The 18,415-nt window shown below is 40.3% G+C and overlaps 1 protein-coding gene across 1 annotated transcript in view; it reads left to right on the forward strand.

Moving 5' to 3' along the window:
• The window catches only part of LOC137770875 (guanine nucleotide-binding protein G(q) subunit alpha), a 289,351-nt gene that overhangs the window by 85,121 nt on the left and 185,815 nt on the right, over positions 1–18,415 (forward strand). The window contains exon 2 of the mRNA XM_068553922.1: positions 14,903–15,087. Within this exon, the coding sequence (XP_068410023.1) occupies positions 14,903–15,087 (185 nt within the window). The remainder of the gene's footprint in view (positions 1–14,902; positions 15,088–18,415) is intronic.

Raw genomic sequence — 18,415 nt, forward strand, 5'->3', positions numbered from 1 at the left:
TTTTGAAGCCCTGCCCCAACTCTGTGTGTGTGTGTGTGTGTGTGTGTGTGTGTGTGTGTGTGTGTGTCTGTATACACACACGCACACAAGTGCACGTTTTTATGTGTGTGGTTTTGCAGATGCCTGGAAGTAATCACTCTACTTAGCAAGGCCTAGTGATTCAATATTTCCTTTTTTAAAAATTTATTTTAATATTTTGCATTCAGTTGATTGAATTTCTGCCAACTTCTTTACTGGTTCAAGTAAGCAAGCCCTGTCTAGGTAATGCAGTCCTTCATTAGATGCCGTAAGAACTTTTCTATTTTTTCTGTGATGAAAGAGAAAAGGCTGCACATAAAACGGTTGGTTTCTGATTGTTTCGTTTTTACTCAGACTATTGTTACACAACCTCAAATGTTATATTAATGGATTACTAGGTCAGTTTATAAGAAATCACATATGAGTATATACTAATAATAATTTGGACAACATTTGTTGGGTCATGGGGCCTTAAACCAAGAGCTATTCGTTATCTTGGATTATGAGTCTCTTTCCCTTTAACTCTAATTTTTGTTTCTTGGAACAATCCCATGGATTGTGTAGCAAGAGGAGAGACTCAATTTAAATTAAGAGGGTAATTAGTTTCACTTCCTCTTTTATCAGTCAAATGGTAGGAAGTCATCATATGTGCAAACCTTACTAAACATTACTAAATTGCACCAATGTGCTTTTCTCTTTTACTTCCTCAAGGAGCAAATCTGGTTTTAAGTCTGCCCTTTCCTTTTTCCTGCCCACTGGTTTATACGTTTCTAGGTGTGATTCTTCTGAGCAAAGAGTGTGTCATATTCTCCTTTCAGTAAAAAGGCATATTTCCACACGTAACTTTCTAAAGAGTAAGGAAAAAGGCCTTTTTTGTTTGAGACTCAGGTTGACCATTGCTATTTTTGAAAAAACCGGAGGGGTAAAAAGCAAAAGGCAGACCTGCTCCATTACCATTCTGCTGCATGTCTGTTATTGTCATTGGCTTGAACAGTGGAGAAACATATGGCCATCAGGCAAAATAAATTAGAGGACAAAATTTAAATTAATAAAACAAATCATAGGGCAACCCTTTAATGGGCTGGGGAAATTGTCTTGACATCAATTGGTGGTACCAGATGTTGTCCCTCTCTCTTGGGGCAGCACATGTCAATGTCCAAGATGCATCACTGGAGATCGCTTTGGAGTGTTCATATCTAAAACAGAGGGCATCTCACGTCCCTGTCTTCAGAGCTTCCTGAGCATTAACTACAAAGGGGCCGCTTCCTCCTCCATTGTTAAATGTGCCAGCTTTTTAAAAAAGCTGAATCTTAAAAATTATTTTTATTTTATGCTTCTCGGGGAACGGAGAACCCTAATGATTACCTAACGCATCTCTCCATGGTGTGTTTTTTGAGTCCTCCCAAATGAGCCATTTGGAAGTGATTAGTTTTACGAGTCTTTGGCTGGGTGGTATTCATGCTAATAATGACACCCACAGCAGGTATACTATGGTTTTTGATCAACATTTCCCCCCAAGAGACAACTTTAAAAATGTGAACAATGCATAGGTTTGGCTCGCTTATGTGTGTGTTTTTAAATCCTGTTCTTTCTCTTCCTTTAAGAGAAGGGAAACATTTCTGTAAGTTTAGTTTAGCATATCTCAGATGCCACATGAACTTTTAAAAGTCTCTGCTAGCTTGATAACCGCTCTCTACATGAGTGAGCAGATTCACTAACTCTTGTTTTCCATGGTGCAGTCTCTTCAGGATCCTTTCCTAGTTTTTTGCTTACTAGGCTGACTTGGAACATATAGAAACCCTTCTTAGTATTCCTAGTGTCGTTAATTGAAATACTAGAGTGATATTAACTCAAAAAGCATGCAATCTGAATACCCATGTATCTTGTGAGACAGCCCAGATCATTGCTTCTCTTAACTGGAGCAGTGCTTGCTCACTCCCTCCAGCACCTTAATTCTCCTACCTCAAAAGATAATTATTTTTAGAGGCTCAAAGTGAAGAACCGCATGAGAAAAAGAAAAAAAAAAATCTTGACATATTAACCTTGAAAGAAGGCCACTACAGTTTTAAGTCGAGTCATTGGAATTAATATTTGAATACATAGTAAAAATAATAGGTCAGGTTTTTCCCCTGCCTCATGAGAAATATAACGAACGATTTTTAATGCTCTCTACTACGTACAGAGAAGGAAAATAAACATAAAATCCAAAAGCTGGAGGTAGCCCTTGAGGTCTTCCAGGCCAGTTCCCCTCATCTTCAGCGTTTGGAGGCCAGAGGACCACGTGAGGATCGCTCTTGCTGGTGTGGCCAGCCTCGGCGGGTGCTCTTCCCACACGCCTGCCGGTGTATCATCTTCTGTGGAATATGAAATGAAGTGGAAAATGGCATTTCAGATCTGTCCTGGGCCTGTTCCTCCACTACAGATTTAATTTGTTGCTTTCCTTGAGGGAGGGCCACACGAGCCATTCTATTCTGAGCAAGTATTTACTGGTCTGATGAGGCCTTCAGAGTGCTTTCCAGAGTGTGATGTCTGGTCATTTTCCAACCAGTGCATTTTTAAAGTATGCAGTTTATGATTATGTGTCACCTAAAAATCCGGACCACTTAACTATTCACGTTTTTTATTTTCTGAAAAAATCAATGTTAAAAGTCTGTGGGTGGATATTTATTCTGAAGGGTTCCTACTTCTTAAAATGTTGTGATGATGATTTGGTATTTTTATGGTATCTTCATGCATCCCAAATAATACTCCTTGAAGTCCCAGTTTTCTCTGAAGAGGTGTACATGTAGCAATATCAGCACCTTGTAAATATAAAGAAACAGATAAGTGTGTGTAACTTAGACCTTAAAAAGTTTCATATATTTTTACATGAGGAACTTTATCTTATAGGAAGTGAAATTATAGCCCCAGTGTGGCAGTCTGCTCTGACTCATCCATTAGCATAAAGACCTCAGTCATGGCTTTTGTTGCTTTTGTTGAAGGCCCAGAGAATATAGGACACAAGCTGAATCTTGTATTTCATGTATGTCCTCCACGTAAGTGCAGCAGACGTTGTTAAGTGTACAAAAGTGGTTCCCTTTGGAGTGAATAAGCATTTCAAACTGAACATGCTTCTCTCTGCCCAAATCTTTTCCTTTTCAGGCTTCCCTAAGAAACGAGGGCGTCCATCCATCTAGTTACTCAGGCCCAAAATCTAGGAGTTATCTCTGTTTTATCTCTTCCCCTCACCACCCATTTTTCATCCAACTCCAGACTGGATCCTGAATTGTTGCACTTTTCTCCATCATGTCTGCTGCCATCCTGGTCCAAACTACCATTACCTTTTGCTTGGATTACTGAAATACCCTACTTGCTTGTTCTTACAATCCATTCTTTTCTTAGCTTAAATCAAACCATATCACTTCCCTGGTTAAAATTCTCCAAAGCTGTCTAGTGCACTTAGAATAAAATCCAAGCTTGTTTCCTAAAATACAGCACCCTGTGTGACTTAGCCTCTGCCTAGCCTCTGCCTTTGTAGCTGACGCTCCCATGTTCTCTCCTCCCACTTTCCCAGTAACTGCTACACCTCGGCCACATTGCCCTCTTGTACCTGCAACATACCAGCCAAGCTTGTTCCCACTTTGACCTCTGAGTCAGCTGATTTACTGCCTGGAATGGTGTTTCCATTTTTTTGCTGTTCGAATCCGTGTGTGTGTGTGTGTGTGTGTGTGTGTGTGTGTGTGTGTGTGTGTGTGTGTGTGTGTGTGTGTGTGTCTGTGTGTGTGTGTGTGTCTGTGTGTGTGGCTAGATCTTGAATATTCAGATATCAGCATTAAAGGCACCTTCTTAGAAAGGCTGTCTCTGGCCTCCCAAATTAAAGTCACTCCTAAGTCGCTCTGTATTTCATTTTTCTTTAATTCTTCAATGCATAGCACCTATCTCCATCGGATTTTTTTTAAATTCATCTATCTTCTATGTGTCATCTGCCACTCAACTATGTGTTCCCCTTGTGAAAACAAGGACGGTGTGTCCTATGTTCTGATACCTACAAGAACGTATGCATTCGCCCAACAAAATGCAGCATGTACCCAATAAAATGGTGAATAAAGAATTCAAGCTAAAAATATCCAAACACTATAGCTTTAAATATTGAGATACTGGAGATGATTAGCTCAGTTAATTTAGGGAGTGGAGAATTAAAATCAGGGCCTAGACTAGAATAAGGTGAGTAAGGTACTTGCCTTGGATACAGAATTTAAAGCAGCTTCTCAGATGCCAGTGTGGCACAGTGCAGCTCTGTGCTTTATTATAAATAAAGTAGCCTTATTTAAAATTGTGGTATTTTGTTCATCATGGATTTGGGAGGCATTAATTTTCACTTTGAAAAATACTGAATTAAACTATTCTCTTGATTACTTAGTTTTTGCCTTTCCCCCAGCCCTGTATCAGACTATTCTCTCATTTTTCTGCTTGATTTTACACTGAAAATTATAGGCAGTGTTTATTGAGTACTTACTATGTATCAGACACTGTGCTTTACTTGGATTAACTCACTGAAAACTCGGAGCAGAGCAGTAGGTAGTGGTATTTACAGATGAGGAAACAGGCTTTGGGAGGCCAGGTCCCGTCCCCAAGGTCACAGAGCTGTAAAGAGGAACCAGGATAGGCAGCATATGCAGAATATTTCATAAGGGTAGAAACAGATTTCTGAAGTGGGAGAGATTAGGATCTAGCTACGTGTGGAGATAGGGTCAGATCCCACAGGTTAAGGGTTCAATCCTACAAAACTGTTCTTCACTTCAGATGCCGATCTCAAGTCCAGGTTGTTAACCTGTGCTTCTGACCAAAGGGTCGTAAATCAGATGTTTCCATGACCCCCTTCTTGGGTTGGATTAATTTGCTTGAGCAGCTCACAGAACTCAGGAAAACATTTTACTTTCTAGAGACCGTGGGTTCATTATAAAAGAATGTAACTCAGGAACAGCCAGATGGAAGAAATGCATAGGGCAAGGTAAGTGGGAAGGGGCACAGAGCTTCCATGTCCTCTCCAGAGTGTGTCACTCTCCCCAAAGCTCCACGTGTTCACCAACCCGGAAGCTGTCCGAACACTGTCCTTTTGGGTTTTTATGGAGGCTTCATCATATAGATATGAGCCATTAAACCACTGGCCATTGGTGATTGAACTCAATCTCCAATTCCTCCTCCCTTCCCCAGAGGTCAGGGGTGAGACTGAAAGTTCCACTTCTCTATTCCTGGTTGGTTCCCCTGGTAACCAGTCCCCATCCTTAGGCACTTTCCAAAAGTCACCTCATTAACATAACAAAAACACCTCTGATGCTCCCTTTGCTTTTGAAATTCCAAGGGTTTTAGGAGCTCTGTGCCAAAAACTGGGATGAAGACCAGAATAATATTATTTCTTTTTTAAAAATATCTTTATTGGAGTATAATTGCTTTACAATATTGTGTTAGTTTCTGCTGTGCAACAGAGTGAATCAGCTATATGCATACGTATAATCCCCATATCCCCTCCCTCTTGCGTCTCCCTCCCACCCTCCCTATCCCACCCCTCTAGGTGGTCACAAAGCCCTGAGCTGATCTCCCTGTGCTATGCAGAAGCTTCCCAGCAGCCATCCATTTTACATTTGGTAGTGTATATATGTCCATGCCACTCTCTCACTTCGTCCCAGCTTCCCCTTCCCACACCATGTCCTCAAGTCCGTTCTCTACGTCTGTGTCTTTATTCCCGCCCTGCCACTAGGCTCATCAGTACCGTTTTTTTAGATTCCATATATGTGCATTAGCATACGGTATTTATTTTTCTCTTTCTGACTTACTTTACTCTGTATGACAGACCCTAGGTCCGTCCACCTCTTTACAAATAACTCAGTTTTGTTCCTTTCTATGGCTGAGTAATATTCCATTGTATATATGTGCCACATCTTTATCCATTCATCTGTCGATGGACAATTTAGGTTGCTTCCATGTCTTGGCTATTGTAAATAGTGCTGCAGTGAACATTGCGGTACATGTGTCTTTCTGAATTATGGTTTTCTCAGGGTATATGCCCAGTAATGGGATTGCTGGGTCATATGGTAATTCTATTTTTAGTTTTTTAAGGAACCTCCATACTGTTCTCCATAGTGGCTGTATCAGTTTACATTCCCACCAACAGTGCGAGAGGGTTCCCGTTTCTCCACACCCTCTCCAGCATTTATTGTTTGTAGATTTTTTGATGATGGCCATTCTGACCGGTGTGAGATGATACCTCATTGTGGTTTTGATTTACATTTCTCTAATGATCAGTGACGTTGAGCATCTTTTCATGTGTTTGTTGGCAATCTGTGTATGTCTTCTTTGGAGAAATGTCTCTTTGGGTCTTCCACCCATTTTTGGATTGGGTTTGTTCTTTTGATATTGAGCTGCATGAGCTGATTGTATATTTTAGAGATTAATCCTTTGTCAGTTGCTTCATTTGCAAATATTTTCTTCTATTCTGAGGGTTGTCTTTTCGTCTTGTTTATGGTTTCCTTTGCTGTGCAAAAGCTTTTAAGAATATTATTTCTTATTACAAAACACTATGTCACAGTAATGTTGCTTTAAAAAAAAAAAGTGGGGAAAGAAGTATCTGATGGATGTGTCAACTGGTACTACTATAGGATGTCCAGAGCCTTTACAACTCTTTCACCTAATTGCGTTTCTATGATGTTTTCCTTATCACAACATTATTTATAAAAGTGAAAAATCAGAAGTACTCAAAATGTGTTGTGACAGGAATTGTTAAATTATCAGACACTCTTAGGATAACATTTGCTTAGAAAAGGAATCTGGAAAGCAATATACCAAAATGTTCAGATTTTAGCAATTTTGAAAACTCCTCTTCTGTTTTTCTGAATTTTCCATAATCAATATTTATAACTTTTTAAGCTGGAAAAATGTTTTATAAAAAGAGAGTTTACAAGGACATACGATCAAGAGCCCTGGACAGACAGGAGGCCTTGGTAGATTACAGTCCATCTTCCTCCTAATTAGTTTTCAACCAGCAGAAGCCTTGAACAGGTCACTTTCCTTCCCTCCTTTGTAAAATAAGTGAGTTCAGGGCTTCTTAAACTTTTTCTCCGAAACACATCCCGAGGCAGAAGAGAGCGAACAGGCGCTCCTGGAGGAGGAGAGGTCTGGGGGTGCAGGGGAGGTTGGGCAGGTTGGCTCAGAGTAACCTTTTTGAAGAAGTTTGGCCTGAAAATTCATGGAAACTTCCTGTTCTTCTCCAAACTATACTGATGTCAGTTTGAAATGTTTTAAATTGAGATAAAATTCACATACCGTAAAATCCATCATTTTAAAGTGTACATTTTAATGGCTTTTGGTATATTCAGAAGGTGGTGCAGTCAACTGATGCTAGTTTTTCATACATGGATGTTTACAATGAACACATGATGGTAGAATGGAGATTCTAAGAAAACGCTCTTGTGTGTTTGAGTAACCTTGGAAGCACCTTACCCAGGAGGGTTTTACTACTTCGAGAAGCCCAGGACTAGATAATCTCCCTCTCCCAAAACATTTTCAATAGATTGCATTTTGAATGCATTTCGCCTGTCATTCCTTTTAAAAACAACTGGATGAGAGTTATTATTAATAGTCCTAGTTACTACTAACCTACTCATCTATTCAGTTTCCACTCACAGTTGGTGATATTAAATTCAGTTAATTACCATGCTACATTTAAAAAACTGTCTAGAACCTTCTTCAGCCTTGCTGGGGGTAAAGAGTCAAGTATTCCCAACCCTTGCCCTTAAAGCACAGTCTTTAAAGGAGTGGAGGGACTTCCCTGGTGGTGCAGTGGTTAAGAATCCACCTGCCAATGCAGGGGACACGGGTTCGAGCCCTGGTCCCGGAAGATCCCACATGCCGCGGAGCAACTAAGCTTGTGAACCACAACTACTGAGTCTGTGCTCTAGAGCCTGCGAGCCACAGCTACTGAGCCCATGTGCCACAACTACTGAAGCCCGCACGCCTAGAACCTGTTTTCCGCATCAAGAGAAGCCACCGCAACGAGAAGCCCGCGCACCGCAAGGAAGAGTAGCCCCCCGCTCACCGCAACTAGAGAAAGCCAGCGTGCAGCAGCAAAGACCCAACGCAGCCCAAAATAAATTTAAAAAAAAAAAGAAAATTTAAAGGAGAGGAAGTAATGGTGACTTTGGTATTAGAGCTGTTCAATTTCACAAGCAGGCTTCCAATTTAAGTGGAGGAAAGTGGGCGGGAGGCAGAATACGTGTGTTTTTAAGTATATAACCCAGAATGTGGACAACACATGGATTGCATTTTGACTCAATGTTATTAAATCACTTTTATCTCAGTGCTATTAAGTCTTTGCAGGTGTGGGTTGGTTGATGATGTGCTTGTGGGTAGAAAATTCCTCCTTGAAATTTCTGGTTCTGGTTTATCAAAGTTTGTGTGGAAATAGCCCAGGTTCAGCTTTGGTGGTGCTGAGATTCTGTATTTTAGACTCTTGGCCTAAACCAGTGGACCTTAAGTACAGATAACTTGGATTACAATTGAGCTCCATGAGACTTGGGTTTGTTCTTTAGCTGCTCTTTATCTGGGTGCTGGCCAATCAAGAGGGCAGGGGCATTTCGCCTGAGCTTTCACATTAATTAAAGGCTTCAGATGTAGACTTCTGATGGTTTGACAATATCTCCAAATACAGTCATGAAAGGCACTAGAAGGAGAAAACGAATATATTCATTGTACAGCTTTTAAATACCACAGTTTTTAGGACTCTATTTTGGCATTTCTTCTTTTTCCTGGGTGGGAGCCTAAAAAAAGTGGCAGTGGTGTGGGTCTCCCTGAGCCTGTAAGAGGCCCTGAGAAGGTCTATTTTCTGACTTTCTTTCAGGATAAAAGGAATGAACCCTCGAAGTTCCTGATAGCGAAGTGTTCAGTGATTGTTTTCCAGGGGCCGTGTGTGGAAATGGGTCACACCACGTTCTTCAGACAGTGATAGTCGTAACTGACATTTTTAGGGCACTGAGCAATTCTTGTGTATACGTGGATTGTGCTTCACAGCCCTTTTGATAAAAGTGTAGCCCAGGAATCCAACTTCAGTGGGAAAGAAGGAACCATTGAGTCCATGATTGCTTTCAACAATAAATGACAATTCATTACCATTAAGAAGGTAATGTATTATTAGATTTAAAACTGTCAAGGTAGGGTGTGGGATAAGAAAGACTGTCCTATGAACAATAAGATCCTACTGTATAGCACAGGGAACTATATTCAGTGTCCGGTGATAAGCCATAATGGAAAAGAATGTGTGTGTGTATATATATATATACATGTATACATATATATATGTATGTACAGCTGAATCACTTTGCTGTACAGTAGAAATTAACACATTGTAAATCAACTGAACTTCAGTAAAATAAATTTTAAAAAAACAACACGCTGAGCAAGAAGCCAAAAGAAAGAAAAATTGTCCTGCTTTTAGAGATTAATTGAAGGGAGCTAATTACAGACTGCATCTTGAGAATGGGCCGAGTAATCACTGTAAAGGGATAGATGGTTAGTATGAGTAGGATACATAGAATAAACACGGATTTGTGGTAGAAGCTGTACGTGGAAATCCTCTTGTGTTGAAAAGATCTTGGCAAAGCCTAAAGCATCAGATTTTATGTGTGTGAGAGAGAGCGTGTATGTTGAATGTGCCATATTCTAACAGCTTACAAAGTGATGCACTCCACAGTAGGATATTATATAAATTCATATTTGATGTTTGGCCTGCTGGAAGGACATGTGAAGTGAACTGGGATTGCTCTCTGTGGCTTATCCTGATCCAGTGGGTAGGGGAGAAAAAAGTATCCCTCAAAATCAATTATGCATGCTGGATGAAGTGGCCTTTTTAAGTAGCATGATTTTTTTTAAAAAATAAATTTATTTATTTAGTTTTGGCTGCATTGGGTCTTCGTTGCTGCACGCAGGCTTTCTCTAGTTGTGGCGAGCGGGGGCTACTCTTCGTTGCAGTGCGCGGGCTTCTTATTGTGGGGGCTTCTCTTGTTGCGGAGCATGGGTTCTAGGCGCGCGGACTTCAGTAGTTGTGGCACACAGGCTCAGTAGTTGTGGCTTGTGGGCTCTAGAGTGCAGGCTCAGTAGTTGTGGCGCATGGGCTTAGTTGCTCTGCGGCATGCGGGATCTTCTCGGACCAGGGATCGAACCTATGTCCCCTGCATTGGCAGGCGGATTCTCAACCACTGCGCCACCAGGGAAGTCCCAAGTAGCATGATTCTTAAATAGTCTCATTTCTGGGTGTTTTGATGGGCTGGGCTGAGAAAAGGCGTAGTACTTAACCAAAGGTACAAGTAACTTTTCTAGAGAAAATTTTCAGCACATTTATAGAGACTAATGAAGGAGAAAAGCAGGACTTTTCTGGACTCACATCCTTGTGTGTGTTGATATGCTTGTTATTAAATAATATGATTGGAGATATATTCAAATTAGCAAAGATGGAGCCTCCCACCCCCTAGATTTAATGTAAGGGCTCCTTCCTAGATTTTATTTTATCAATGGCTTTGATAAAATAGGAGATTTGTATTTCTTTAGGTAAGTCAAGAGTTACTTATGCTCTGTGCTGTGAAAAGAGATTAGCCAGCACTGGATTCACAAAGCAACCTACTAGTAGAAGTCTGCTTTCTTTCATTCAGAGATAAAGAATTGTGAAGTCTCTCATTATGCTTTCCATGTGGCCTTAGGAAACATCATTTTTATAATTTGGAACAGCTGAGGGTTTGTTTTATTGTAACAGAATTTTTTTTTTTTTAATTCTAATCCTGAGTAGATTTTTTAAATGTCCATTTCTGGGACTTCCCTGGTGGCTCAGTGGTTGAGAATCCGCCTGCCCACACAGGGTACATGGGTTTGAGCCCTGGTCCAGGAAGATCCCACGTGCTGCAGAGCAGCTAAGCCCATGCGCCACAACTACTGAGCCTGCGCTCTAGAGTCCGCAAACCACAACTACTGAGCCGGCGTGTCGCAACTACTGAAGGCCGCGCACCTAAAGCCCATGCTCCACAACAAGAGAAGCCACTGCAATGAGAAGCCCACGCACCGCAACGAAGACCCAGCACAGCCAAAATATAGGGGGGGGGGGAACCATTAACATGCATAAATTAAATAAAATAAAATGTCCATTTCAAACCCTGAGAATATTGTATAAGTTTATGAAAATAGGAGAAGAACATGAAATTTGGCTTACACATTAGTGAAGAATTGTTCATTTGTCTCCATGATAGAACTCTTCACGGAACAAGGAAGCTGAGTTCTTTGCTTGGTTGATGTTTTAGTCCATAGTACAGAATAATACTTTGACTACTTTTATCATTGTACCTATAGCATTGGCGTTACACAGATTTTCTCTTAAGTGAAGCTTGCCTTCACTTTGAATTTGCTGCATTTATACAATAGAATCAACGTGTGAGTATTAAATTTGTGAGTGAAATTTACCTGGGAGGGATGGCCAGTCTTGGAAGATGGTACCAAGATTCAAAATGACTCCCTATTAATTGAAGTAGTATTCAGAAATTCAGAATTAGGTTTAGATGGATGAAAGTTGAATGTGGTCAAAGCCAGGTGGAGACATTTTTAGACTGCGGGCAGTAGAAGTTAATTATCCTGGATTTGGGCAGCCATGACTGTGGAAGTATTGCCAAACCCAAATTGGGCAGCTGAAGGCTGGGCTCGAGCTCTCGTGTTGCCGGTTACCAGCCGTGTCATCTTAGCTCAGATGCCTCACCTTTCCAAGGCCTTTTCTTTTCCATGAAATGAGGAAGAAGACATCTGTCTCATAGAGTTTTGAAAGGATAGAATGACAGTGTATTTCAAAGTGGCAAAGTATAAAGGGTTGAACACAAATTTCTTTTGGTTCCTTTATAAGAGAGAGGATATTCAGGTGGTGGAGACGACTGTTTCCCCTGTCAGGATTGGAGATTAGTCTTAAAGTGTGTGTTGCTGGGAGACAGTAGGCGCACGTGTACATGCTCTGGGGGACAAGTATTAGTTATATTAGTACTTTTGGGGGAGGGTCAGGAGCGAGCCCTGGATTCTGGTTTTGGGCTCTGTCATCATGATTGGCTTCCAGAAGAGTGTTATAAGAGTGAATTAGTGACTAGGAAAAAAAGCAGCAAGATTTATAGAGAAAGGGCAGAAGAAGAAGAGAGGGTACTTCCATTCCCTTGCCTTCCTGTTCCTTCATTTATTAAGCTGCCCATGCTTTCCTTTGGCTATTTGTACCTGTCAGGGTCTCAGCAGGAAACAAATGGCCGACTCCAGCTAGGTGACTGAGAAGAGTCTTGTTCAGGGACTGTTTACAAAGGTATTGACCAGGTGTAGGTAACCAGTGAGGGCTAATGAGTGCAGTAACCAGGGGCCCGCGAGGTGAGGGAGCAGGTACAGGCACCCAGAGGGGGCCACCCAGCAGGAGCTGTGGCCTTTTGAAGGGGACACGGCATATCTGTGGTTCCCTTGCGGGGAGCAAACTGGGGAAATAGATACCCCTTCCTCATTCTCTTGCTCTCTGGTCTCCTCCTGGTGTCTCCTATGGACTAAACCCAGGAAGACCAAGGACAAGAGAGCTGTTGATGTGAAATCCTTCCCAGTCAGCCTCCTGGGGCACCAAGCAAGACGGTAAAATGGAGAGAGAGGATCCCTGGGTGTATCTGAGGCAACAGGAGCATATCTTACTTTGGAGTTGATTTTTGGATTCTTTTTTGTTTCCTCTTAATCTCTCCCCATTTCATTCATTCTTGGGTCCCGTATTCCACCTATAATTGGAGTCTTCATAAGGGTGATGTCTAGGGGCTTAGTGTAGATCCCAAGAGGGGCTAAACGTTGACTGCTCTTGCCCAACACGACTTAAGTGACACACAAGCCAGTGTAGTTTAGATTTCTTCTCTTACTTTCTTGATTTTATTTTGAGGGGGTAAGTATATAAAAGCCTCTCAGCTAGGAGGAGGCTTCTTGCTCGATTCTCTTTCCTTTTCTTTTCATACCATTAACCTCACATATTAAGATTTCTTCTTGTTTTTGGTGTGGAAAAGACTGGCAGAGATTCTGAGTTGATGATTATGTCTCTCGTTGGGCCCTCAGAGCAAGCTGTTGGTTCTGGGATAAGGATAATACACAGAGAAGCGATTTGGGTCTTTTTCTTCCATACTTTGAATTGCTCAGAAAGTAAATACACTGGTTTCTTTCTATAAATTGTTGATCGGTAATGAGAAACAATTTTGTAGCTTTTTAGATACTTTCTGGGGTTTTTTTCCCCAGTATTCATGGATGGGATTATAAGAAGTTCATTTTTAATTCCTTGGAATTAATCTTGTTAAAATGGGTTGATAGCATTCACATTGCAGTGTTAACTTCATACTTCAGGGAATTCCGGATCACTTTATTAAAAGTCATGTGGAAATGATAAAGGAAGTGTTCATTTTATATTTCAAGAAATTGCAGATCACTTTATTAAAAGTCATATGAAAAGGATAAAGGAATCGGTGACCACAGGACTGTGGGGCTAGAAATCATCTTTCACTGTAACTATGTGAGGCTTCTGTGTTTACCAAGACATCTGTAGTCATTTAAGAGTGCTTCTATGAAAACTGTAATACTTATTTGAATTTTTCATGATTGTTTATAAAGATAGTAATGAAATCCAACCACCAGAAAAACCAAACAAAATTAGGACAGATGTTGTATTCCTAGTTTTTAGTTCTCCTTTTCCGCCTTTTTTTGTTGTTGTTGTTGTTTTAATGCCTTGTTGATAGGAGATGGCAACGAGGATGCTGTAGTCATCCTGTGTATTATTATTATATTCTTCCATGTTTAATATCCAAAAAACTTTTTTTTTTTTCCCCACATTGTTAGGAGAAGACAAAGACATTTACTGTTTTGGAAATTTCAAGGAAATTTGAAAGTGAGTGGGAGATATTCAAAAATGAAGTTACATACTCCCAAAACCACTTATATTTTAAAAAATGAAGTTTTTAGATTCATAGTTTCAGATTCACTGTAGAAGAAATACGTTGTCATTCAGTGAAATGATCTCATGTTTCCATTTTTCTTCCTCCCCACAGGCATTTGTAGCTTTGTTATGGATTATCTTCAGGCTTATGGTAACTGAAAAGGAATATTGAAGCAGGGAAAAATGAGAACACAAAAGAAAAAAATCCAGTAACAGTAAATTTCTGTGTCACAGTTAAGAGTAGGCAGAAGGAAGGAGAGTCACTGTGTCTTCTCTGGATTCAGTGGTTCCTCGGCATAACTCAGCTGACCAAAGCCCCTGGAAATAAATACAGTTGATACTTGCTGTCCTGAAAAATGCTGATTCTTATCTTATCTGGGTACTGTGTTCTCCACATACCCCATTTTAAAATAAGAGAAAATGTCTAGAAATTTTCAGGCATTTTTGTCTTACCACTCTCTGACCAGCATTTGTGTGAGTGCATTGTCATTTTCAGATCCAAATCCTGGCTAAACACCCCAGCCTCCTGGAATCATTTCAGACATTCTCCAGGGAAGAGGCTTTATCAAGTGTTTATTCTGTTCAAACGATGCTATTTTTATTGTGTTTCATATAAGATACGTGGTTACAAATCACTATCAAAATTCCATGCTGAGCGGCTTCCAAAGAGGTGACAGTTTTTTGTTTTTGTTTTTTTTTAAAGCTCATCTGCCTCTGAAATGGACTGTCACTCCTCTAATTCTGCTGAGTGCTCACCATAGGTGGCCTTTCCCCCTCTCGTGATGCCCCTCTCGGCAGGCCCTTGGAGATGTCACATCCAAGGCCTGTTCCCAGTTGAGTTGTCTGGGAGACTGTGAGAAGGTCTCATGGTCTGATGTGCTGCCGTCATTTCTCTTTCAGGGACAGGAGAGAGTGGCAAGAGTACGTTTATCAAGCAGATGAGAATCATCCACGGGTCGGGCTACTCTGATGAAGACAAAAGGGGCTTCACCAAGCTGGTGTATCAGAACATCTTCACGGCCATGCAGGCTATGATCAGAGCCATGGACACGCTCAAGATCCCCTACAAGTACGAGCACAATAAGGTAGGCCTAGCTCCTCCTGGGAAGAGCTGGGATGTGGTGACTTTTTTAATGGACGTTTTCCATCTCATCCTAAACGGGGCTTTCAATGGCTCAACAAGTTGTCTATAACTGTTTTTTTTTTTTTTCTTAAGTCTTTAAAGTTACAGCTATAAAAAATTGGAGTTGTGTTCTTAGTGATATCAGTGAAGGACGTTTGGATATTCGACAATAGATACATGGATGTTTAAAAGGTAGGGGCACACATTACCTTAAGAAGACAGTTTGTCAGTTCAAGACAAATTGACCCAAGTGAGGGGATTCAGATGAGAAGCAGTGGCCTTGCTTCAACCTCCCACTCTTTGTACTCCCTTGAAAAAAGAACAAAAACAGCTTAAGACCATTCTGTCCAGTTTAATTTTGGATTTCGTGACTTCCTTTCAGTAGTACCACAGGCTTAATTTTCTTTCAAAATAGGCCCATCTGTCACTTCCAGTAACCTTTCAAACACGTTTCCCTGGAGTTGTATTAAAGTAATGGAAACTTCTAAAATCACTTGAGAAAGGGTTAGGGGAAAAATTTTTTTTAATTTTTAGCTTTTTAGAAAACAAGCAAACTTTCCCAATATCCAGCATTTTTTCTTACTTGAAGTAGAAAATCAGATTTTTTTATTCAGGTGAAAACAGTTGCTGTAATTGCTCACCCTCCAAATATTAGAGCTACATGATGCCCAACAAGGTTGGTGCATCTGAGGGTGTCTCCAGGTTTGAGTTTATGCTGGGAATTTATAAGGGAAGCGGAATCTATTTGGAATTTGTAGAAATGTCTTCCTGTTAATCAATCAGTATGTCTACTGATGGATGTAGTCTTTGTTCCTTACAACTTGTAGATGCTGATCTTATACGTTGGTAGTTTTTGTTTACAAAACACTACCTTTGCACCTACATTTATTTTAGGACCTTCAGTCAGAACTTCCATTCTCTCAGTACTCTTGATAATCTACTCTTGAGGACATTTCCATATACCAGTATCAATGAGTACTAAGAAGAAGTTGGCATGCCCAGTGTGACTCATTAACTGAGATGTAACTCACAAACATGAATCATAGGTAAAATAAAGCAGTTCTCTGTACCTCCACTTCTGTTACCATTTAGAAGCTTCTAAATATTCAGATCATTTTCAAATCGGGCATTTCTTTTTGGGGGGGTGGTTCTTTGAAATCAACTGGCTGCTTCTTATCTAGTTGATACCTTCACACTTAGTTTTCCGATGGCAACAAGAGTCTCTCCACAAATAACCCTCCCTGCTTTTACTCTCAAGAGTGAAAAGATCTGGGTAGGTTCATGGGAGTATGGTACCTGAATCAGGTGAGGCTGCCTGGGTATGGAAGCAGTCTGAATTTAAAAGGATCAGGGTCCCCCCCTCCCCCAGCCCACCCCCCAAGAAATCTCAGTGTAACGAGTTTCTGAAATAGGTGGCATGCTTGTTTTGTTGCAATTGTAAGACTATTCTGTAGAAGGAATTTTTTTTAAATGCCAGTGACTTTTCCAATCTACAGTTGGTTGATAACATGATGATCTGATGAATTCTGCCTGAGTTACCACATGTGTGGTGTAATTGATGTTTGTTTGTGTATTTTACATATATACATACATATTGCCAGTTTACACATTAAAATATAAAACTGTCTTCTTAATTATACCAAAAAATCATCTTTCTTGGTGCTTCAGAAGAATCCTTCAGGGTCTCGCCTTGATGTTAAATTTTCATATGAAGATCATTCATTGTACAGACACACAGATGTAGAAGATGATGTGGAATTTATCCCCTATTCATAGAACATATTGAAGAATGCTTAATGTGTGTTATTTGAGCTCTTTGTATCAATTCTAGTTAAGTAGACTTTACCATGTTGGGTACCATTCAGTTAAAAGTCAACATCATAAAACGTTATAATAATAAAGATTTTTCTCAGAGATCATAATTATCCTGTGAAATCTTCTCACATCTCTTGGTTACTTAACATACTGCCTAATATAGTGACTGACATCTGAATTCCTCAATATGTTTAATTCCCTTTAGTTCATAATATAAATTACGTTCACATTTGCTCCATTTTCTCTACAACGTGTATGAATTTTAAAGCATCACCCCTTGCTTCCTCCATTAACTTCCTGAGCTCTGCTCCCTCCTTGCCTTTGTTAAAGCTTATTAAGGAAATAATGTCGTCTGTCTCCTTCCTGTTCCACCCAACTGCCGATTCCTCCTCATTCTTCTCTGCTCCCCCTGTGGTACTAAGTGATCCCACCCTCTTGCAGAACCCATACTGGAGTATTGATAGTTGCCTAGCTTGTATTAGTTATGATGATTTGGGTATTGATCTTATTTTCCTGACTAGCTTCTAGGCTCTTTGAAAGTAAATCTTGTGTCAGTTCCATCTTGGCATTATTCATTGTCCCTGGCATTGTATCTTGTACACAGTAGGTGTTCAAAAGATACTTGCTTTATGAATAGGTGAATAATTTGTAAGCTTAAACAGCTGAAAGCCTCCCCTCCTGCCCCTCACCATTGTTGAAGTGATTATTCAAATCAATAGATAGCTGTTGATACATAAGGGAATAAATGCAATGGGCTGTCAGGGAGGCAGAGAAAGTTAACCAGGGATAGGCAGAAATTTGCAGTCCAGAAAGAGGCAAGGGCAGAGCTGAGGGAGGGGCACTTTGGGGAGGAGGAAAGGCTAGAGTAGATGTTCAGAAGAAGGTATGTGCATGCAGTGTATAAATTGGCCAGTTTTACTAGAACAGGATTCCTATAGAGGAGAACTGAAGAAATAAGAACCTCCCCCCCCAAAAAAAAGGCTTAGAATGTGCTTCTGAAAGCTTTTGAATCCAGGCTAAGAAGTTTGAATTTTTTGTTTTCTTATATTTATGATACCTACTTAATAATAATAATATTTTATGTCTTGGTTAGAATTTTCTACAGAAGTTTCTGGTTACAGTATGCTCTAATATTTTATAAATAGTTTTAAGGACTTGGTGTGCATTTTATTAGCAATTACTTGGAGGCAGTGTGTTGTGATTTGTATTATTTTGTGACCCTAAAGATATAACATAAATAACCATTTGGTTTATTAAAAAGCTTCTTTGCACCTACTGCCACATTGGCCATAATCTGTGGTAGTAGCATTAATAAAAACAAACATTTTCCAGTATTGTCCAGCCTAACTTTGTTCTTGCTTCTAAGTTCATATATTTTGTAAAGCAGAACGTAGCTTACAGACGATATGGCCCGTTCTTAACTGAGGAATTGTTCACAGTTTTGTTTGCTGTGAAGTTGGTCTAGCTAGGGGACT

This window comes from Eschrichtius robustus, chromosome 10, assembly GCF_028021215.1.
Source record: "Eschrichtius robustus isolate mEscRob2 chromosome 10, mEscRob2.pri, whole genome shotgun sequence".
In the NCBI taxonomy this organism is placed as follows: domain Eukaryota; kingdom Metazoa; phylum Chordata; class Mammalia; order Artiodactyla; family Eschrichtiidae; genus Eschrichtius; species Eschrichtius robustus.